This window comes from Sceloporus occidentalis, unplaced genomic scaffold, assembly GCF_023333645.1.
Source record: "Sceloporus occidentalis isolate IW3139 unplaced genomic scaffold, rSceOcc1.0.p SCAF_107, whole genome shotgun sequence".
Taxonomy (NCBI): Eukaryota; Metazoa; Chordata; class Lepidosauria; order Squamata; family Phrynosomatidae; genus Sceloporus; species Sceloporus occidentalis.
This window is the reverse complement of record NW_028317087.1, coordinates 66629-90836: the sequence shown is the minus strand read 5'-3', so window position 1 is coordinate 90836 and position 24208 is coordinate 66629. Positions and strand designations below refer to the sequence as shown.

At 39.8% G+C, this 24208-nt stretch overlaps 1 protein-coding gene across 1 annotated transcript in view; it reads right to left on the bottom strand.

The window, feature by feature from the left end:
• LOC149283227 (phosducin-like protein 2) overlaps positions 1-20585 on the bottom strand; it is a 32975-nt gene extending 12390 nt beyond the window's left edge. The window contains exons 1-4 of the mRNA XM_089497780.1: positions 20481-20585; positions 7215-7259; positions 7076-7129; positions 6133-6162 (exon numbers count right to left, since the gene is read on the bottom strand). Of these exons, the coding sequence (XP_089353906.1) occupies positions 6133-6162; positions 7076-7129; positions 7215-7259; positions 20481-20585 (234 nt within the window). The remainder of the gene's footprint in view (positions 1-6132; positions 6163-7075; positions 7130-7214; positions 7260-20480) is intronic.
• Between the last annotated feature and the right edge of the window lie 3623 nt (positions 20586-24208).

Genomic DNA, 24208 nt, shown 5'->3' with positions numbered 1-24208 from the left:
GTATTTTTAAAGCCTAGTCTATCACTCTTAGGATTAACAACTGAATTCTCAAAATATATCAGAATTTATTCACTTTTCTTATAAAGGACACAACTTTCATTTAAAATGGAAAACAAAAATCACAGCTTCCCAGTTAACAACTGAAGCTATCTGCCCTCTTAGCCAGCCTCAAAACTGAGAAATGATATATCATACCCTGAACACAAAATGACCTCCTCTGCTTATAATACCTCCCGGACCTTGAACCTGTGCCTGAAAAAGAAAAACAACAATTTTATTATACCAAGAAAATTTATAAAATGTATTCATTTTTAAAAACAAGCCTCTGCCTTTGTAGAGCTCAGTTTTTAGATACTCTATGTAAAACATAGAAACAGTGCAAAAATAATTTATTTTGTACCCAGACTGAGATACCTAGAAATAATGGACTGTTTATGGTCCTTGACGTCCTTCATTTAGATATTTACCGTATTTGCTCTGAAAATACTCTGAAACATAGTCCTCGTCTTATATTCAAGGTCGTCTTATAATCAAATAGAGGTCTGACTATAAGACTAAAATCCAGATCCCCCGCAGCGCTACAGGGGACCTGGAGACTCCTCTCTGCCAGCTGGTAAACGTCTGCATGATGCACACAGACAATCTCCACTGCTGCCGGCCCTTCCGCAGGGCTTCTATGACAGACTGAGCGCCCGCGTGACATCACCTTCCGGTGCTCCATCATAGAAGCCCCAGCGAAAGTGCCGGGGATCCTCTCTGGCAGCCAGTGAACGTCTGCACTATACACGCAGACAACGCTTCCGCCCCCGGAACTTCCGCTGGGGCTTCTATGATGGAGCACATGACCTTCCGGTGCTCACTAATAGAAGCCCAGGTGGAAGAGCCGGGTAGCAGCAGAGATGGTCTATGCACATTCCGCAGATGTCCACGGCTGCCCCCACTAGACACCAGGGAGTCCCAAGCATGGGGGACAAGTCTCGGGATGTACTGTGGCATATAGGGGGTTATACGGCATTTCAGAGGGGCATAGTGGGATATAGGGAGTATAAGGCAGTTCAGGGGGGCAGAGTGGCTATAGAAATTATTGGTAATTTAGGTCTGTAGAACACTGGTATATACTCACTCACCAAATTATGGATGGTGCATAAGGGAAATTCGTCTAATACAGGGGTTCTCAAACTGCGGCCCTCCAGCTGCTGCAGGACTACATCTCCCATAATGCTCCTTCAGCTAAGGGGCTGGCTGAGGAGTATGGGAGATGTAGTCCTGCAGCAGCTGGAGGGCCGCAGTTTGAGAACCCCTGGTCTAATACATTTTCACTCTCTTTATTGATGGGCCTAGAATTCTCCGTATTACACCTTGTCAATTTAAGTTCTGTGTTGCTTACATATGCATATAAACGGGTTAGTTATTAATGTCCTCAGCACATAACATCTAAAATTGATGGTCCTCTCTAATTATATCATAAACCACCTGATTTAAGTTATCATATTTTAACAAAAATCATGCATTTCTTTTTGTACACAGAGTTATATTTATAACAAGATGAAGGAGAACGGAAAATTTTTTCAGTATTGACAATTATGGAATAAAAAACCTTATGGAATATCATTAACATTTACACTGGTCCAATTCAGTCCAATTTGCCAACTATGTCTCAACACCTGCAGCAATACTTAGTTCAGGAGAAAACCATCTTTCAGCCCAGATTGTTTCCAGGTTCGCGCTGAAGATATTGGAAGCTTAACCATGGGACTTTTTTGGAGATCAACCAATAAATCATTGGTTCCTAACTTGTAGGTCCCCTTGTCTTAAGCACATAGTCACTAAAAATAGACATTGTGCATGTGGCCCATTTAGTCTACCTTTGTTTATTCTTTAGGATAACTTTATGTGCATCCCCAGCTATGCATTAAGAGCAGCAGAAATTATAATAACCTCATAGTTAACTATCCTAGAACTAATAGTTTAGTTATCAAACCCAGGTGACATTAAGGTACATTTCTTGGCTCTGTCAGATATTTTATCACAGAAAACATGTATTTCTATATTCTGTGATTTTACACAAAATGGAGTTAGAGCCATTTTATTTTATTTAATCATATAGTGATTATTTCTTGTTGTCCTTGTTCCCTCTATAATTGAGAACAAAGGAGTATTCATGTATAATGATGTTTCAGTGTATATATGATACAATTAATGTTATCTTCCATGAGAAAGTTAAGGAGTAGACACTGCATATCTTTAGAAATGTAACTTGGAATGGGGGATCCATGGGAAGACTACCAAGACCTGAGTTACTATCTAGGAAGTAACATTTGGCGATTAGGGTGACCAAGGATAAATTCCAAACACATATGTAATGGTTTTAAGTTAAATCTTAGACAAGAGCGTCTCTCACAGGTAAATTAAGAAATTACAACGGTGTAAATATGAGTAGAAATTCTAATTATAATGGGTAAAACCCACCGTTATGATTGGAGAATTCCTACCAAAAGGTGGAGGCTATGATAATAAGCCCTGTCTTTAAAAGCTTATGTCTGGAAAAAAAAAAAAAAGGATCGCACCCTGAAATGGAAAGACCCTGACGGACTTATTCACCAAATTTACCCCAGAGAATTGGAATCTTAAGATCCTGGCACCATATTTCACTCTTAGAGTTACTTGGAGTCCTAACCTATATAATTTGTAGAAAGTTATATTCTTGCCCACTTAATTTCTTGACAATGAATCTGGATTAATTTCTACAAGGACCAGTTGGACAACAGCAACAAGTGGTGGTAAATATAATTGTTTTATTATTCTGAATAGAGATGAATTTTGTCTTCTTCGTATAGAATTCCCTGTTTCCGGGAAATAGTATTTGACATTATTGTATATGACGGCTTGTGAGACTGCAGCTTATAACCCGTGATAATAACAATAATGAAAAGGTATTTTTACCTATAGACGAAGTTATAATAAGGAGATAAAATATAGGGTATCTACTTAAATTAATATTGTGGATGTGGTACTACAATATTTTGTAGCGTCGTTATTTTGTGTGTGTGTGACAAAATATTGGTTTTGCCTATTTTGTCTCATTAATATCCCTAACAGCTCATGTGAACTTGTTAGATGACATGTGAACTATAATCAGACATTCAGATTTAAAAACAAAGCGATAACAGAACAAAAAAAACTAATCGACAAATAACAAGGTGATATGCATTACTGTACATACGTCAGATCTGGATCTCTTAATTCTTCGGTCAAAAAGCTGAGGGGCGAGTTGCAGCAAAGGATGCACAACAGAGGAGGACTGAGGACATGAAGACATATGGATGAGCAACGGAGGCCCGATTGAGGAGCACTCAATGCTTTCTTTGTAAGTACATGGACAAATAATGTCACACGAACTGAAAATGCCACCTTGCCTAAGATTAGTCTTTTACAAACTGACAGTTCAGAATAATGAATCTGCAAATATTTTGTAATAAAAAGAATGCAACATACAATAAACACAATCACTGACCCAATGTGTGGTTGTAGAAATAAAATATATGGAAAAACAAATCTGTGATTTCCGTGAATAGTGCTAATTATTTTCTGCTGTTTATAGGAAGTAAATGTAAAGTATCTCTGTTGCCATGGTGATTTCTTTTTTTTTCCTTTCAATATTGAATTGTATTTTTACTGTACTCCAAAGTACTCCAGTGGGAGTTTATGCTAGTCAGGACTGTTGGTAGCTATGGTACAGAAGATGAGGAGCCAGACGAAGCTTCCAATGGGCTTGTTTTATTTTATTCACCTTCTTCTCACCAATGTTCATGGACCTAAACCCTTGAGCTACTACTTCACTGCAACCACAATGCCCCTCTTTACCTGGGTAGTAACATGTACTAAATACCTGCGGCTCAGCTACATTTGTTTGTAATACAGGTCTTATTTGGAGCCCAATGTCCCTAACATAGATCCAAAAGCTTAAGATAAAACAATTAGTACAACATCTGTTCTTGCTTGTTACATAATAGCAGACGTTATTTGTGTCCTCGATAGAGGGTCCTGTCCAGTCCTACGTGTTTTGCCAGTTGCCAACTTCTGACAGAGATGATCTCGTGAACATGTCATATAGTTATAATAACAAGTATGTCTCATCCTGTGTATTTTGGGTGGTGGTGCAATGTGTCTTTGGCATAAAGACTAAGACATGGTATTCTGAAAAATTCCAGTCACACTGAAGTAGTAGTGAGTCAGTAGCCATTATAATTAATGTGTTGGCTGAGCTTGAGGTCTTATCTAAAGATATGAAAATGTATTCATATGAACAATATTACGATTATATGTTGGCTTTTTACTGATCGGCAAAGTATTTAATCAGAAATACCCTAGAAATTTTCATGAAATCTATTTACTAATAGTAAATCTATCAACATGTCATATACACAAACTCTGTCATCACATATGGGTTCTATATTTTAGATTATTCTTATTACTAGTCTTTATTAAGCAGTGCATACACTGTGATGCAACATACTGGTAAGCGATGGCTGGCTGAGAATTATTGGAGGTGCTGTTCCAAGAGTATCCACTAGTAGGCCAGAGCTCAACAAACTATAAATCACTTTCTGGAGTCCGGGAAGCAGGGAAGCTGCCAAGGCTACAGGGGATGCTGAGGTGGGTGCCGCGGGCGGCACCGTGGTGGTAGAGAGGCAGCAGTAAGTGCATACAGGTCTTCACAAGGTAAGAGGGAGAGGGTGTATGTATGCGTGTGTGAATTACTAGTCTATAACATATGTCCAGGTATATGCATCAATAAATAATATTTATTAGCATGAATATGATTTAATATGAAACCCTGAAATCTTTGGCAGGTACACTAAAACACAAAAAGAGTAATGATGGTTAAACATAGAAGCTTTAGTTTTTATGGTGTAAAATACCCCTTGTTGCGAAGGGGTTAATTGCGGTTCTGCACAAAGTGGTGCAATACTGGAGAAAGGTATGTTTTATGTCATTTTGCCCCAACAAATATAATTTAACAGGGGGTAATACATAAAAATAAAACCATCATAAAAACATGATTGGGAAAGAAAAAAAAAATAGAATAACATTTTTGGGCTTCCCCCGAAACCAAATTGGTCGACCCCACTTAGTCAACAGTTTTAGTTGTCAAGAATCCTATGAGCTTTAGTGAACCATGTTTGGGACAAGACTAATTGTCTTTGGAACTTATGGTTATTCAACTTTATTTTACATAACTTGATATTCAGCCTCCAACTGCATGACTTTGTCTGTCACTGTGTCAGCCCCTATTACATGAAGTAAAACCTCTTTCTGGATCAGACCACATCTCTGCTTCTGCTGCATCCATTCTACTCGCCATCACTTTTCCTAAGTTTCCAAAAACTTTGAACATTTCCTAAAAACCTTTAGGAAGTCTCTTAAGCTTGTAAACACTTGTGGGTTGGGAGCGCTACTCCTTGGTAATCAGTATGCTTAATAAGAATTTGCATCACGGTAACTGCTAAGCTTCACCCCAATTTACTGGTTAAAGTTAAACTGATAAGCACTATAAGAATCACCGATTGGAAATTAGGGCAAAAAAGTAGGGTAAAAATAGTATGGGGGCACCCTGATCTAGTGACCCCCAACTTAGCAATAAACTACTAGTAGCCTGCATGTGACCACAAGATGCAAACTTGTGTTTTACAAGAAGTGATCTAGATATCTAGAAAAATAAAGAAAATGGTGGACTAGGTGAGTAAAAATTCATCAATATATCAGAAAGATCCTCACAACCATATATTCTTACAAACCCACTAATTGATCGTATAATCCAGGTTGCAGGGTATTTAATTCCCTTATAAATAAAGGACAATCATCTTAATAATTCATTTATATTAAAACGTGTGACCTTGTTAAGCGCAGATGGTGGAATAATACTCCCTAAATCTAACCGAAGTTTAATTTTAAATAGGGGGGATCTCCCACAAACTGTGTAAATTTACCGTGATGTCTGACTTTCCAGAGTCATGACTCTTAGAATAATGAAAGAAGAACTGTGCGGAAAAGAGATTAAAATGCTTTTTTTTACTGCAGAACAAATTCAGTTGTTAAGGATATCTCCACAGTGCAAAGTACAAAACTTACCCTTTTGGTGTTGTCTTTTTCTTCAGAGTCCTGAGCAACAAAAACAAAGAAATGTGGAGAATTTGAGCAAATGACTTAATAAATGACAATTTGTGATAATTAGAACATCTTATATTTTCACATGTATAGCGCCATTAACCAAGTCCATCCGGTCCTCTTTAAACACAAAGGTGTTCATTTGGTGGACCTCAGACTGATGCCTTAAAAACATAATCAAGCTTATAGCATATTTATGTTTCCGAACATCTAGATGGCTAATTTTAGATTTAGATACTGAGTTTGGTGGGCTGGGTGGTATTAAAATGAATGCCGTCACACCATGTTACAGAACCGGAACTCTCATTTGTCTTTGTTAAGGAAATTGTATTTTGTACCCTAAGAGAGTCATCACTCCTTATGTTCCATAAGAAAATTAATGCGTATTAAAGGTATACCCTAACTATGTTGTGCCATGCCTGATTTTGTTCAGAATTTTAGTGGTTATTGAGGCATATGATTTTATGCTTAGGGGCATAACTCATGGTCTGCCCAGTAGCCACAAGTATCACAAGGGATATCATCAGCTTTGGTTTCCTGCAAACCTGTGTTACCAACTCTATAAGGGATGTGACCATATATAAGTTTTATTTTCCATACTAGGTCAAGTCAATCAGCACAATAGGTGGGTTAAATGGATGGAAAGGGTCTGTTCTGAGGATAACAAGATTTCTTCTGCTGGGTCTACAACGTTCAGCCCCTGGGGCTTTTTCTGACAGATAAGGGATCTCCTGAAGAGGCATCCTAGATGTTCTTCCACCCCAATGATCAGTTGGCATCTAACACTGTAGGGAAATCTGTGAATGTCTTACAATAGCAATCAGCAGGCATGTACACCGCATGGTATTTGGGTATTTTATCATTGGATGCATCCAAAACCACAATGTGTTTAAAAAAATGTTTTTACCTGCAGAATTTCAGCCATAATCTTCAAGCAAAATACTTTTAATGGATATGATACCTGTATTCCAAAAACAAAAGGGTGCAAATTCACAGCTCTACATAAATACAGGTAATAACATACATGATGATGCATGTGAACTTACCACTGTCTGGGAATCTGAAAGAATTTCGGAACATGTATCCATTATCTGTAAACACAGAAATATGAAAATGTGTGTCAATGAAAACTGAAATATATACGCTCAATTCATCAGCAATTACACCAGTTCAAATAATATAACCGAGATGAGCCAAATGGCAATTTTAAATAGTGAATAGGCACAGAGACCTCGGATAACTCCAAGTGTAACTCCAGATAATGGAGAACTAACATACCTGAGAACAGCACTTTGCCTGCGGTCCCATAATGTACTGTAAGCAATGTTCCAAAGAAGTACCGTATTTGCTCGATTATAAGACGACCCTGATTATAAGACGACCCCCCAAATCTGAATATTAATTTAGGAAAAAAAGAAGCCTGAATATAAGACGACCCTATAGGAAAAAAGTTTTACCAGTAAATGTTAATTCATCTAAACTATTTTTTTTTTAATAAAAGCTATGATTGAGAAAAATATTTTGGTTTTATTTCCTTCTATTTTCCAACCTGCCCCCCAGTTATGCACATCTGCCCCAGAAATGCCTTATACCCCCTATATGCCACTGTGCCCCATGATATGCCTTTTAACCCTCTAAATGCCACTGTGCCCCATGATATGCCTTTTGACCCCCTATGTGCCACTCTGCCTCCAGAAATTATACCCCTATATGCCACTCTGGCATTTAGAGGGTTAAAAGGCATATTATGGGGAAGAGTGGCATATAGGGAGGTTTAAGGCATTCAGGAGACAGAGTGGCGTATAGAGGGTTAAAAAGGCATTTCTGGAGGTAGAGTGGCATTAAGGGGGTTAAAAGGCATTTCTGCCTCCAGAAATGCCTTATGCCCCCCATTTAACACTAACCCGCCCCCCCCCCCAATTTACCGGTGCTTCTGACTTCCCTGTCATGTAGCCGGGGCAGCGTGTAGATCCCACGCACTTACGCTGCAGCCGGAAGGAGGTGTGGCTAGCAGCGGGGGTTGTCTGCGTCCATCTCGCAGACCTTCCCCGACTGTCAGAGATCAGAGTTCCCTGCACCGGTGCGGGGAACTCTGATCTCTGACAGCGAATCGCGTAGACATCTACACGCTGCCCCAGCTACACACTGGGGACTCAGAAGTACCGGTAAGTGGGGACGGGGGGGGGAGACAGGAGGATCCAGGTCCCCTGCAGCTGCGGGGGATCTGGATCTTAGTCGTCTCATAGACAGACCTATTTGAGGTCTGATTATAAGACGACCCTGATTATAAGACGAGGGGTATTTTTCTGAAAAAAACCTTGTCTTATAATCGAGCAAATACGGTATTATTTTAGGGTCTTTGTGAATGGAAAGTGCCGTGGTTAGCAGGCACACCCACAGTCAGTGAGCCTAGGCCAGGGGCAATCTACACTAGCCTGGTGGGTCCATGGAGGATGCAGCTCATCTACAACAAATCCAAGAAAGATTGCCCCCATTGGGTAAACAGGCTCCCCGGTGAGTTGCCGCTCAATGGAGATCTCTCATTACCTCCGAGCTCATTTTTAGCATGCAGGACTGTGCCGAGCCTACACAACCTCCATAGTGTCAGTACTTACTCCCACCGGCGACTGCAGGTCCGGCTCTGCTTGGAGTGTGTATGACGAGAAAGGTGCACCTACAAAATAAACACACAAAAGGGCATGCATAATGTTACACAATGTAGCTATTATATCTTGCTTTTGACAAATATAAACAGTATAAAATCTAACAAGAGATGCTACAGTATTAACCTTAGGAGGTTTGCCCCATGCAATAATTCCCTTTAAAATGTATGTGATATTTTCTATATAATCCAGTATACTGCATTGTGGAACCTGTTGATACAGGATTAGGAAAAGGTAATATATTAACTGCATTTTTACTGGGTCATCGTGTGATCTCACCATGACATCATTATTGGGTAGCCTCTATCGGTAGGGACTACAAGGTAAGTAGGTTGATCGCATATAGGACATCACAGACACAAATCACAAGAGCCAGCTCTGAAGAGCAAATGAATGGCAAGCTTAGACCATGAACTGCTGCTGTGAATTTAGAAGTAATCAACAATCCTTATGTTATTTATGACATTAGATCAGGCCTGAATATCCAAGAAAGTGCTTTCCTGTATTAGCTATATATATATATATATATATATATATATATATATATATATATATATATATATACCATTGCTAACAGTTACATTATAACAGCTGCACTCGCCTGTTGCTAGGACAGAGCTCATGCCTTAAAAAAGGATCTTTACAGAGATAATTCCTTTCTCTATACACCTGGGGGGACTCAGAATACCTTATTATGTGGCACTTAAGGGAATAATTACATAAACTAAAGTGGCGGTATAAATCCTGCTCTTAATTATTTGATTTAGTTATAGCTTATTGCCTTGCTTGTTTTGCGTATAATTGCTTAAGATTACAGTAAGGTTATCATCTTGATGATTAGTTTAGTTCCTGGTTTTAATTAAATGAGCAACACGCAGCACTTCATTAAAATACGAAATACTTGTACCTTTAGTAAAACATAAGAAAGATTTTCTATTTTCTGTAATTTATTGACAAATAGTTTGTACGGTGAGCAAATTAATGCTGGTACTACAGAACATATCAAGAAAAAAAGTGTTTTAACCTTAAAAGAAGCATTCATTTGGTTTAACGCATGGAAGATCTGCCTTCCTTGCTCATTCTGTCCATTGTAGTATCTGCAGTAATATTTCATACCTTACGGTATGAAATATTACTGCAGATACTAATATTTCATACCTTACGGTATGAAATATGTTGAGAATAGCCCAATGCCTATATTATTTAAGCTTAACCTCTTTCTCTAAAACTCTGTATTACCACTTTTGCTTGGTTATTCCATTTATTCATTGCCTTCTCAGTGATGAACTACTAAACTTTAAATCAGACCTTAGCATTTAATTCTGTTTTACCCTATTGTAACTTTTTAAACACTTCTACTATCTACCTTTTCTTTCTCAAGAGTAATACATATGTGGTGAGAGCTGTTAGCTTTTATCCTGTAAACTGCATTATTTAGATACTATACAAGTAATCAGAGGTAATAGGATATTATTTATTTGTTATTTATTTTTTGCTAAAGAGAAACTAAAAGTTGTTAACTAGTGGAAAGTTAGGGATCAACTCCTTCCTTAGACGTCTCGGCAAAGCTCCATTAAGAATTTCCTTACAAGTGCTTCTGAAAAATCAGACAATGCGCTATATATATATATATATATATATATGTAGGATTTATTCGCTAAAGAGGAAATTGGCAGGGGAGTTTGCAGGAAAGCTTTGGTTTCAGCTCATGACTTCACTTTGAATTATGAAGGGCCAACCACAGAGATCTTCAGCCCCAAGAATAGTTTAGAATGGTCCTGTATAAAGCATAAAACACTTTACTCATTGAACACATTATGTAGGGTCAGTCCAGCCCTTCTTCCAGGCAAATAGGCCAGATTTTGCCCTTTATAGCGTATTGTGAATTCATGAAGTTGAAAGCACAGCTCCTGCTTTAGTGAATGAACCTCTATGTTTTAGATAAACCGGGCATAATGGTCAGGACAGAAAATGCCACCACATATCATCCATGACATGCTAATCCCTCGGAAGTAACAGATGAAGACAGTAAAGAGGTTACAGGTATATCGGCATCCACCACCAATGGGGTCTCTTATGATTGCCAAAGAGGATAATCCTCTCATTGTGCGACACCTGAGACTCAGGTTCCATCTTCCAAGCTCTGTCAACACCGCAACCCTGCCAAGGTTCTATGCCATAACCTGGATAACAAGTATAATATGGAGGGCACTGTCTACCAACCTATAAACTCTCATTTTAAGGACAGGACATTAGTCCAGATAGCTATACCAGAGCTATATCCTGCCACTTTAAAACGTGTCCTTTGTTACACCTATATACCTGTTGTGATGAGTGCTTAAGACAAACGTATATTATCTTGATTGGATATTTTGATTCTGTTGGATTTTTGATCACCCAAACAAGTATGTTAGGTACCAGTAAGGCATTTCTTAGGCACTGTTAATACATAGTTATATATATAGTGACATAGTTCATAAGGTTGAAAAAATACCTAAGTCCATCAAGTTCAACCCTTCTACCTAACCTTCCTATTCTTGATCCAAAAGAAGGCAAAAAAACCCTAATTAAGCTACTTCAAATTCTGCCATCAGGGGAAAAAAAATCCTTCTTGACTCCAATAGGCAATCGGATTTCCCCTTGGACCAAGAAGCTCTAAAATATTAATATTATTCTATTTATATCCCTGTATGTCATGCCTTTCTAAAAAAATATCCAGACCCCTTTTGAAGGCATATATATGTTTTTCTCATTTTCATACTTTGCACCCCATCCACTAGGCAAAATCTAGGTTTAACAGAACATTGATGAACTTGCTGACTGACTCCACAATAGAATTATGTTTCACTTGATTTTTATCTCTGAATTATCATTACTTGACCCAGAATAGAGCCCTGCACGGGACTGCTTTTTTAATCCCGCTCCCGCTGTATTTAATCCCGCTCCCGCAATGTGGGTGTTCCGCTCCCGCCACATTTGTGGCCAATCCCGCCCGCTCCCGCCACATTTGTGGCCAATCACGCCCGTCTCCTTACCTGATTTCCTGCGCAGTCCCGCAAGGCTGCCCTCGAGTTGTTCCCTCACAGCGTCTCTTCTCTTGCTCCGCCCAGGAACAAGGCGGAGTCACAGGAAGTTACGTCACATCACGTGACTCTGCCCTGTTCCTGGGCAGAGCAAGATAGGAGACACTGTAATGGAGCAGCGAGGAGGCAGCCTTGTGGGACTGCGTGGGATTACCGGGACCCGCAGGTACAGTGCCTGACCTCCCGCTCCCGCCCGCAGCCCCAGTAAGACCGCCCGCGCCCACAAGTTTTTTGGCGGGTCCCGCAAGACCTACCTCCCAATGCAGTCCTCTAACCCAGAATCACGTTATTTACCACCAATAGTTTCTCAATATATAATTTATTCTCAGAAAAAATGCAACAACTTGACATTATGGCAAAAGTCACCTTAAAACAAACTAAAACTAGAAATGATATGTATTAATGCGATTTGAACATTAAATCTGCAGACAGTTATTATTGCAGAAATATGCAGTAAATAATTAGTATGATGATTTATTCCGATTGTGGTCTATGGAGATGTACAGATCTGACAGCTAATAAAAAATGCTTGACTAAGTTAGGCCTCCAATCTTCTACATTATCATAATGTCATAATTCCTACGTTATGAAGCAATAATTCATGTGCATTACGGTACAAACAGATGGCATACAGATGTTAGGGGCTTAAGCAAGTACCCAAGCTATGAAAACCAAAACGGCTACCCTGGCTTAGCTCAACTTCAACAAAACAGACAGGAATATCCACAAAGTGATTTTTACCTTAACCCCTTAAGGACAATGGGCGGTCCCTAAACCCATTGAAAACAATGCATTTTGAGCCTGTACATGTATGGGCTTTGTCATTAAGGGGTTAAGGATATTTTGAAATGTGTATTCTAATAATCTGGAATTATTCAGAGAAAGTAGAAAATGTATCAAATAAAAAAAATATATCTAAAATTGAATTTTCTGCCTGCACGCTCTTCGTCAGATCATCTTAAAAATTATCCAAATTTAAATATGCATCTTCTAATTGGAGACACCCTTCGCGTGCAAAATACACATTATTTTGGGAGATTCCAACCTGTCGGTATATCTACTGGAATTTCAATGAGGGAATACACACTTTTTTCACTCACCTTTCTATTTTCTTGAATTGCTTTGAAGAAAAAAAATCACGTTTTTATTTGTCTAACATTAACTGTTCACTCCTTGTGGTAATTATTACCGGCTATAAAACATATGAAACACCTGATGTAAGCAGTTACAGTAGCTAAAAAAAACTAAAATCTGAAATGCCAAGTAATCCCACTTTAATAAATACCATTAGTTGAAGATCAGCAAAGTGGCCCATGATCACCTAATTAGTTATACCCCACTGTACTATTCCAGCCACATCTAACAGTAGTTTGATACATATTACCTGGGCCGGCCGCTCCAGGCGGCACTTTTGAAGGGGCAGCACTTCGCCGCCCCAAGCCCTTTTTTATTTTTTTTTTTAAAGCGAAAGAGAGAGAAAGGGGCGCCGAGTGGTCAGTACCCGCTCGGCGCCCCTCTCTCCTCTGCGGCGAGTCTCCCTGTTTAGTCTCGGTGCCGGCTTGTAATGCTGAGTGTATTACAAGCCGGCACCGAGACCGAACAGGGAGACTCGCCACAGGACTGCTGAAAGGTAAGTACAAGGGGGGGTAGATAATGGGGGGGGGGCGGCAGGGACGGAGGGAGAGGAAGGGTAGATAAGGGGGGGGGGCGGCATTTTAAAATTCGCCCCAGGCGGCATTTTGCCTTGGGCCGGCCCTGCATATTACTGAGCCTTTCTGTGACTGTGACATGATTGTGTGTTTTATATCTCCCATACTACAATACATAAGGTAGAATAGCATTTCAAGTCATGCTCATAATATTAAACACACTGATGCAACTCATGTTAGGGTTAAAATGATTGCTAAAGGACATTAAAACTAAGCATAGATTACTTGGTTTATAAAGACATTAATCAACAAAGCCAACCAGCCACTTGAAAACAAAGCTTCTGTGGTCTGAGGGTTCCATGATGCCCAGGACGGCTCGGCATTCAGAAATTAATAATGAATAAAGGAGTGCAAACCAAGACATTCTCACTTGCGGTTTCTGATCAGTTTTTGATTTTTGATAAGAAGGTCCTGAATTACACCCGGCTGGTCCTTTTAGTCCCTCCTAATTAGTCCTGGTAGTTTCATCTGTTGATCCTGGCCTTGCGTTTATAGGGCTGTTGGAGAACCAACCCACCCTGTTCTTCTGGATATTCCACCTTTGAATAATCTCTCACTGTATAACGATGGACTTCCCTTTTCCTGATGCATGAGCAGCAGCAATTGTTTCTCTAAGGTCATTGCTGATGTCTTTGCTCAGTGGCATTGTGTTAACACACACCTGAATGCTCCAGACCAGCAAACTGCTAAAACTATATGTGTGTGTATATATATACATTATATATATGTCCCACATGGACATCTTTCCTGGACATGCACCGAGTCAAAGTTGCCCGGTCTCCAAATCCTGGTCGCAGAGTTAAAGAATATATTAATGAATAGACCTGAATGAGTGGCTGTCTGCATATGACTCCAGGGGAAGTCCTCCCCCTATGTCTCCCCTTCAGAATACCAAAACATTTAGGGTATTGCTATGCTTCAAACTTTGTGGGATGTTTGGGGTAGGCCCTTTTCTATTCCAGCATGACTGTGCCCCAGTGCACAAAGCAAGGTCCAAAACGGATGTGAAAGAACTTGACCGGCCCGCAAAGAGCCCTGACCTCATCCAGGGGTGTAACCAGAAACCACAGGGCCCTCGTGTAAAAATTGCCCCAGGCCCCTCAACCTCAACAGCTAGTCTGTGCCATCATTGCCCCTTGCCCCTCTTCCAACATAACTCTGGTACACATATGTAAACACACTTACACAAATGACACACACTCATTCTCACTAACATACATACACTCCATCTCATCCCACTTACACATACATGCTGCAATACACTCCTCCATCTTCCCCACAGCAACTGAAGCCTAAGCAAAACTCCATACTTTGGTAAAAGGTATACAGACTGGACCAAGAGATCTCCATTATTATCTGTTATTGTTTTCTGTATTGTTATTATCATTTTCCTGTTTCTATACGCTTTTCTGTCTATCTGTGCTTGATAGCCTAGGAATGCCCATACTGGGAATTGCAGCATTTTTTCACTGATTGTATTTATTTGGTAAAATGTATGTGATGCCTGTCACTACTTAAGTGTGTTATATTTTACTTTCTATCTTTCTGCTCCACTAACCCCTTATCTCCTATATCTGCACTCTTACTGCCCCTGTCTACTTTAACACTATTTAACACTCTCTATTACAGCCCTCACAGCCTGCAATACACTCCTCCACTCCTCTTCCCCACAACAACTGACTTTTTGCCTGCCCTCCCTACCCCTCTCCCACCTGCCCCAGTGTTGTCCTAATATATAGACAGTTAATTACCAGATCTATTTAAACATGCCAGTAGAGGGCACTAACTCTTTGGATCCCTTTAGTACCCACTTCTCCCAATTAAACCATTCCATATCCCATCCCTCTCCATCTCTCTGCCATCACAGCTATCCCAGTACCTCTACACTAACCTTTATATGTGAAACCTGCCTGTGTTTGCTCTGCTACCTCTGTCCCCCACATATTCTTCCCTATTCCTATCACTCTTAACCACCAAACTTAACCAACATGCTCAACCTAACCAATTTTATTCCTATCATCTCCAACCATAAACTCCCTCCAGTCTTTAACTGTTCCCTAACAAAGGCTCTCCTCCTCACGTATCACCTCTTCCTTTTCCCATCTACAAGATTTCACTCGAGCTGCCCCATATCTCTGAAATCTACTTCTACTGAACCTTCAGCTTTCACCCTCCCTCCCGACATTCAACAAAAATCCCAAAACCCACTTCTTCAGAAAAGCATTCCACCTTAGCTGCTAGAACTTCCTTGTCATTGAGACAACCACCACACTACCTCTCACCCTTTCTCTGTGCCTTATACCCCCCCCACACTACCTCTCACCCGTCACTGATACCCCCACACTACCTCTCACCATTTCTCTGTGCCTTATACCCCCCACACTACCTCTCACCCGTCACTGATACCCCCACACTACCTCTCACCCTTTCTCTGTGCCTAATGTTTGTCACCCCATTCCCTCAAGATTGTAAGCTTGCAAGCCGGGCTCTCTCCACCTAATGTTTCGGTTTGTCTTAGCCTGTCAATTCTCGTCTTGTCAGACCCCTTGAATATATGTTGTAAGAAGCGCTGCGTAAATTGTTGGCGCTATATAAATAAAAGATAATAATAATACACATACACATCTGTGCTCACAAACAATCAATGCCCCCACACACACACAATTACACATTCATGCTCACACACACACATACAATTACACCAACTCCATCTTAATGTATTTAGAATGCAATCAAAGTACCTGTTGGTGTAATGGTCAGGTGTCCCAATACTTTTGTCCATATAGTGTATATTTCACATTTTGTTGTATATCCACTGAATTGTCTAATATAAGGTTGCCACAAAAAACCTTTGTTAGAATGAATCTAAACACCCTATCATGAGTGAATAAAAACATTTCCCTTGAAATAGAGGCAAAGTAAGGCGATCAGCGTGGACCTCCTTAATGTGAAATAGTTTTTCTGCTTGTCACCATTTAACAATTGGCTGCATGGTGGCCATCAGATCTTAACACAAGCACCCCTTCCTTTGAATGGGTGAATGAATGAGTGAACAAATGAATGTACAAGTGTTTAGGGGCAGAAATGGGACAGACAGGCTGATAAGTGGGCAAAGGTTGTACAGGCAGGCTGTGAAGGGGCAGTGGTGGCACTGTCGGAGGTGCTGCTTGTTAATTTGGAGTGTCTCTGGGCAATTTGCACAGCGGGGCCCTCCCTGTGGTTTCTAGTTACGCCCCTAGTGTGTTGTGAGCACATAAGCGTGACCACCCAATACGGGGCTGGTGTCCAAATATTTCCTGGGCTGCTTTTCATTCCCAGTCAGGTCCTGTTAATGGGCTGGTAACCAAGACATTTGTGGGAACTGAAGGAAAAAAGGGTTTTCTTTGTATAATGCTGGTTGTATAGTGATGAACTTATTTAGTAACACTTGGTTTCATGCATTTTAGGGGACAATATTACACCAAATCAAAACTGTTTTATTTTATCCCGTTATATTCAGATAAAATGGGCAAATATTTGGTGGAATGAAACAATGTTTTTAAAGATGTACTATTGTATATTATCTTGTATATTATATATATATAAGAACCATCTTCTCTACTGACACTCCAACAGCGAAGATCTCATCACGATCTTGTTCCCTAAGAGACATTCATCTTTGTTAATTAAAGATCATGAAAAGGCTAACCCAGAGGTAGCCAAGAACTATCCCAGCAGCCGTTGGCTAGCAGTTTTATCTCTATGGTTCACCACGATTACCAAGATGCTGTCTGAGAATCATGGGAGTTCAACAACAACGTTGCACTGTTGGACTTAAGGTCTGATATTGAGAAACTGCTCCACATAAAAAATAAGTTAACTATATTAAATAGGAAGACTAGTAAATGTAGGAGTGTTTTAGGAATTGTATAAATACACAAAACATATTTCACAATTCAGAGTTCGGGTCTTCTCCACGAAAACCATTTCCATGTTTTCTAAAATTAAGTCTTAATGTTTCAATCTTGCCAAGAGAATTTAATTTTATTTGGAAAACCCAGTCTGCTTTTTTCCCAGTTATACCCAAATAACATTTCCTTTACAATCCTATGAAAGTGACAGTAATAAGGACATTAACCTCCAGCTTCAGAGAGGATGCTGTGTGTAAGACAGCCTTGTAACAGACATTGTATAACCCCATGATGCCTAAATACGATGGATCTAGTAAACAGTTCCAACCCTAACTCTCCTTAACTCGTCCTGTTTAGCCATTGTACAGCGCTGCAGAATATGACCCCGCTATAGAAGTCAATAAATAATAATAATAATAATAATAAAATAATAATAATACACCTCCTCCAGTAGCTACTGCAGCTGTTTTATGTAAGATGGTCTACATACATTTGTCACGGGGTCAGTGGAATCAGCACCAGACAGGACCATTAACAGCGTTACCAACAACAGATTCAAACTGTGTTATGAAATGACGTCCCGTAATCCTTATATCCCAAAAATCCAGGATTCCCAAACCTTTGTTTCATGCCAGATGTCCGTTAAAATGGTCTTTGTGTGACCTTACCATACAAAAAAATCCTTAACGCTATTTCTTTATCAGGCTATCCAATCGAACAGATCCAGAAGTGACACAATATTTCTGATAGTCAAACACTTCCTACTAAATTAATACTCAACTATTTAAAAAACAAACAAAAAACACACAAATGGCAATTTCCATACTTTTAATACCTTACATAACATCTTCAATAACTGAACCTGGTCAGTAAAGAAGAGACACTTAATTGGCAATTTAAAAAAAAGTTAGACAGCCTTAGACAGAGGTTAGACAGAGGTTTGACAGAATAAAGGAAACATGCGCTTAAAATATATACAGCACTAAATAATAAAGTACCGAAACAGTAAAGAAATGATTTCAAATCTCATGTATAATACTCACACATGTCTTCCCTTGGAGAGGGAACGCATAAAAATAACAAGATCTCTATGTTTTGTGAATTCTGAATTAAACGTGTATATAATACCTGAGATTTTGGAGAAGAACCAATAAAAACACACATTTAAAGCCTTTTATTTAAGTACACCCGTGGTATTTTTATGGCAGGAGTACTTTTCGAAACATACACTTTTGCATTTTTCTATGAATTTGCATATATTTGATTTTAACGCTCATGTGGACGACAGTTTTACAAGCAGTGCTACTGCTAAAGAACTAATATTAAAAAGAAGAGTTTATTTTGAGATATTCTTATGATTATTGTTTTATATAGCGCCATCATATTCCGTAGCGCTGTACAATTTCACTCACAGAAACAACAGGCGAGGAGGACCCTGTTCAAACCAGCTTACAATATATATATATATATGTGGTGTGTATATATATATATCACGAAATTGTGGGGATTTTACACATCTTCAAATTAGTGTATCATTTAATTTAACCCCATTCAGTAGCAGGCTATACAGTAGCACACACTGCTGGTACTGTACAGATTTCATTATTTGCTTTGTTAAGAGTGATGGCAGAAAACTCCACATACAGTAAAAATAGAATTACGGTTGTAATAAAAAGAGGGACATTAAAGAAACTGGAAACACGCTGCTGACCAAAAGAAACGTCCAGTAAGGTGTAGAGTATAGCGACAAAAGCCAAACTCTTTGGATGGAGAGAATATTGTATATTATGTATGTATATATATATATATATATATATATATATATATATACATTCTAATCTAGAAGGGACACTGCATGCCTTTAAAATATAAAAGAAAATAGAAATCACTGGGAATATTATACATTCAAATTACTTTGTCTTTTAAACCCATAAGAAGAGTTGATTTAGTGTTGGGGTTAAAATGAGTGATTCTGGTGCACAATATGAGAAGTAGACCTTCCATGGGTTGCTCTAATGATATCACACTTTATAAAATGTACACGTGAAGCCCTTTATATATCGGAGTTAGACATGTTCCAGAAGTTAGACTAAAGTGTTGAAATGAGTCGCCTATCTTTGCAGACTTTTATCCCTCAAAAGCAACAAGTGATGAAATTTCAACTCTAAAATCCAAATCTAGAATTATGATGTTCGGTCTCGCCGAGTCCCTTATTTGATTCAAGTAAAGATTGATCTCAGCTCAAGTTTATGAATTAAAGTCCATCCACACGCAGTTCCTAATAACCTCATTGGAGCCGGGCTCCAGCTTCCTATTGCACTAATACATTGCATTTTAATGACCGATATTTGGAGAAAACGAAATTATGAAGACAGACAGGAAAGAGAAGTTCTGTCTGTGTTTATGAAGAGGTCACTGGGCTGTGTGTGCAACTCCAGCAGAACACGAGCCAAATGAATGGCCAGAGTGTGTTACACGCCTGTATGATGTATGACAAGATCTAACTTACACGCCTGTATGATGTATGACAAGATCTAACTTACACGCCTGTATGATGTATGACAAGATCTAACACACAGAAACCATTCTAAACATTATCATCATTATTATTTGTTTATATAGCGCCATCATATTCTGTAGCGCTGTACAATGCCACACAGCAAACACACATACTGTGCACCTGTATGACTTAGTGCTAAGGAAACACTGTAGGTCAGAAATAAACTAACATATTTAGGAGTAACAGAAAATATTGAAAGAAAACCTGAAAATATAGATGGCTGTGGAAAAACTATGCAGTTAGCAGAAAAATGTAGAAAAAGAAGGGAAAATGAAGTTTGTGTGTTTGATGACAAAAAAGTTCAGTTTGTAAGTAAAACTCGAAATGAAGATAGACAGTGAAAAAGGCATGTCTGGCACTTTCTGCAACCAGGTGGCAGGAGCCCAGTGTATGGGGAGGAATCTTACCTTGGGAGGTGGAAGCCCACGATGCCAAGATGAGGGCGAGTAGTAGCCCACCCAGAGGATGCCTCCTGAAGCTGTGCTGGTGACTGCCTGGGGGTCTCTCGTCATCGCCATTGTGCAGGGCTGGCTGCTTCTTCCTCCAGCTCGTGTGGGTCAGCATCCCCTCTGAGTGCAGCTCTCCCTGAGCGGTGCGGAGGCTCGCGGTGTGTGCTGTGCGCTCGGCGCTGCGCTTTTATACTGAGACTGCATGGAGCGATCGCTGAGCTGCGCTCCGGAGCGCGTCATCAGCCCGGCTTCACCACCCACCACCTGCTGAATCATTCCTGCCCCCCACAGCGTGCAAGCAACGGTTTACCCTTTGGTGACTAACGAAAGAAGCCGTGAGATGTGCCTGCCGGGGCTCCCAGGGGGTGTGGATGAAGGAGATGGGCATGGATCAGATTGGTGATGTTGCTTTAGCTACTGTAAAAACATCATACATATTAATAGCCAAAGGCAGTCAAATTCCACATAGAGCCACCAGAGCATCTAAAGAAACCAGGACTTTGGGCAGCAGCCTCACTGAATCCGTTCTTTGCTCCTTTTATGTGTTTTAAATGCATTTCCCTTTCCCTCACTGGTGTGGAGTGTGCTGTCTGCTGAATGGATTTTGACAGCTACATTACTGGCTGGATTTGCCCCCAAATCTAGTGATGTCACCCCAGATGCTCAGTTTTCTAACAAATATGGCTACATTTATAAGGATCTGTTTTAATTTCATATATTATTAATAATAGTGAATAGGCAACCCAATGTAGGGAAAAATCCCACCAATTGTATCATAGCCCCGACTAGGGTAACCAGATTCAGCAGTGTTTCCATACATAATATCCATTTTACATATTGCTAATGAGTACATGTAAAGTGCTGCCCTGCAGAATGTGTGATGTATAATTGTAATTGATGCTATTCTTTTGAGTTTACGCACGGCTGAATGCGGACAAATGCAGTTATCCATACATGTATGGGAGGAAGCAAGCATCAAACTTTGTACAGCGCTGCTGACTATGATGGTACTATTTAAGTAAATTAATTAATTTCAATTTAAAGTCAGTAAAATTCCTCCTTGGACAGTGCTCCAGCTCATGCTTCTGAGAAGTGTTAGAAGTTAGAGATTATAAATATCCAGAAATGTCCTGGTTTACCTAAAATGAAATAATAAAATAACTTTAATGCTCTTTTTTTTTTTTTTACGTTTTGGTAAACTACAATATAAATAATTTCAGCCGTATTCTAATAAGGAATATCCCCATCGGTGGGAGAGACGTATGTTTAGGCACCTTCCTAAAGTTTGAAAAAATATTTAGTTTAGTTATGATCATAAAACGCTACTTTTTATCAACTCGTCTTATGTTTACAGTAAGAAAATCACACATGCCAGGATCACCTAGTTTATTAATGCATATTATATACCCGATGCGCAAACATTTCAGGGCAATATCCCCTTTCTCCACGCGCCCACCCAGTTAATCGTACAGTTGATAATAATGTGCTATTAACCTAATCGATGACTAGTAGCTGTGACTCAGAAGGGTTCATTAGAATTTATCTGAGGATTGAGTTTGTTTACCGCAAGCAGAATGTATCTGACTCACGGTGCATTGTGATGTGCCCATAGCCGTACGAAGTGCGCACCCTTGGATGACACCACTATCCGTACCCAGGAGCCCAGGCTGAATCCAAAGCAAAATACCCCAACAGGGTCACCCCACAGCAAACAAGTAATATCGGTAAACGGGCCAAAGTCACGGGTGAAGAAACGCGCAGAATAAGAGAATAGATGCAGGAAAGAGAATAGTGAGGTCCAGAGGCGCGAGAACAATTCTTCATGGAGACAACGGGGCTGTTTGAGGTTAGGGTGCATACGTCACTCAAAGATGTTCTGTGTCCATGGTGGAGAAGCCACACCGGTGTTGATATACCCACAATGTCTTGCAATCGCTTTGGGCACCAAACATGCATCTAAGTGAGAAATCCAGTATTTCAATATACCATGGATGCACCCCAACCTCAAACAGCCCCATTGTCTCCATGAATGTACCTGATGCGGACACGCTTACAGCATGTGCTTGACAATGTAGAGCCTTAACTGTAGTTTATTGAGGTGAATTCTGCATAATTTTTTTTTATAAATATGAAAACATTTTTAGAAACATAAAAATGACTATGACTCCGGAGTGATAGCCATTGATAATATACTGGTTGGTTATAGGTGATTTAAAGCATTGTGAATTTATAAAAATAAGTATACAAAAAAAGCAGAGCTAAAAAGTGTAAAAGGGATAAAAATTCAGGTTCCCAGGTTGCTGCTAGAAAAATAATGACCAATAAGTACACAAAACAAAGCAAGAATTCAGCGCGTTCCCAGCGAATACCATTCAAAAAAATCACATATCATTTATAAACTATAAACGCTGGAGATTCCGTCACACTATACGGCCATGTATTGCTTACCCCGTCACTATGTAAAAATACCCCAGGTTGGGCGAGAACTGTCTAATATTTCATGGCTACATTACTTACTAAGGAGCTGAATCGGCAGGAATGCACTGCATTTTAACCCAAAAGAGACTCTCAAGCAATTTAACGCCTTCTCTGGACACCGTTAACGAGGCGACTGTGTGACAGGAGATGCTGCTTAACCCTAAGGTTTGGTCAGAACCTCCAAATATGCCTAACACAAAAAATTATACAAAAACAGACAATATGTCGAGGACCATATTATAACGGTGGATCCCATATTCAAAAGTCATGTGATGCATATCGTACCGTATGATAGGATTTATAGTGTTTTCAAATGATACGGCTGCTTCCACTAGAGAACTTGAAACAGCAACTTCAGAGAGCTAAAAAACACACATTCTGCCATAAATTTGGAACAAAAAACCCCAAACTGTGTATAGTGCATTAACCAAAAGCTGGGCTATGCTTGAGATTGAAAATGTTTTAATATAGCAGAGCAATGAGCGCCGCTGCCTGTAGGGTCGCTGTAAAAATCTTTGAGAACTTGCAGACATGATTACATAATTAATTCTTGATCTGAGTGCTTTGAGCTGCCTCTGTATCCTTGACACTGTCTGTCATTGATATCATCCTTTGAAGATCGTAACCACATTTCGAAGTATTTACAATGAGGTACGGTCATTTTTTCTGAATCTCGCACCCATTTACCCAGTTATTTGCACGTTGCAATGTTTCACTTGCCAAATCAACACCGTTGCATTCCCTGCACCACGGTACATATGGTCCATGTGATAGCTGAGTGGTCCCTTTAAAATTTTGTAGAGATTGAAATCAATGGGAGAGCTTCAAGCGGCCAAACAGAGATGCGGAATGTCAGTACAGGGATGGGGTGTTCTGCTCAGCCCTGGAGCTGCAGCTTCTCCTAATTGTAAGCCATTCGTTTTGTATAGTTGTGTAGTCAGTAGGATAAGTAGTGTAATGTGCTTAGCTAGCTAGTGTTAGGTCAAGGATGTTGGACGCCATTTGTAACCACAGCACCTATGAGTTGATGTCACACGCAACGTCAATTTAGTGGTCCAAGCTCCAGGATGCTTCAAGGTCAGGAGGCTTGGAAGAGCCAGGGGATCATGTATGGCAGGGGTGTCCAAGTTTTTTCTGCAGTGGGCCACTTCATCAGAATTGTATCCGTGCGAGGGCCGCACTCATTTTTCACTGAGAGAAAATATGGC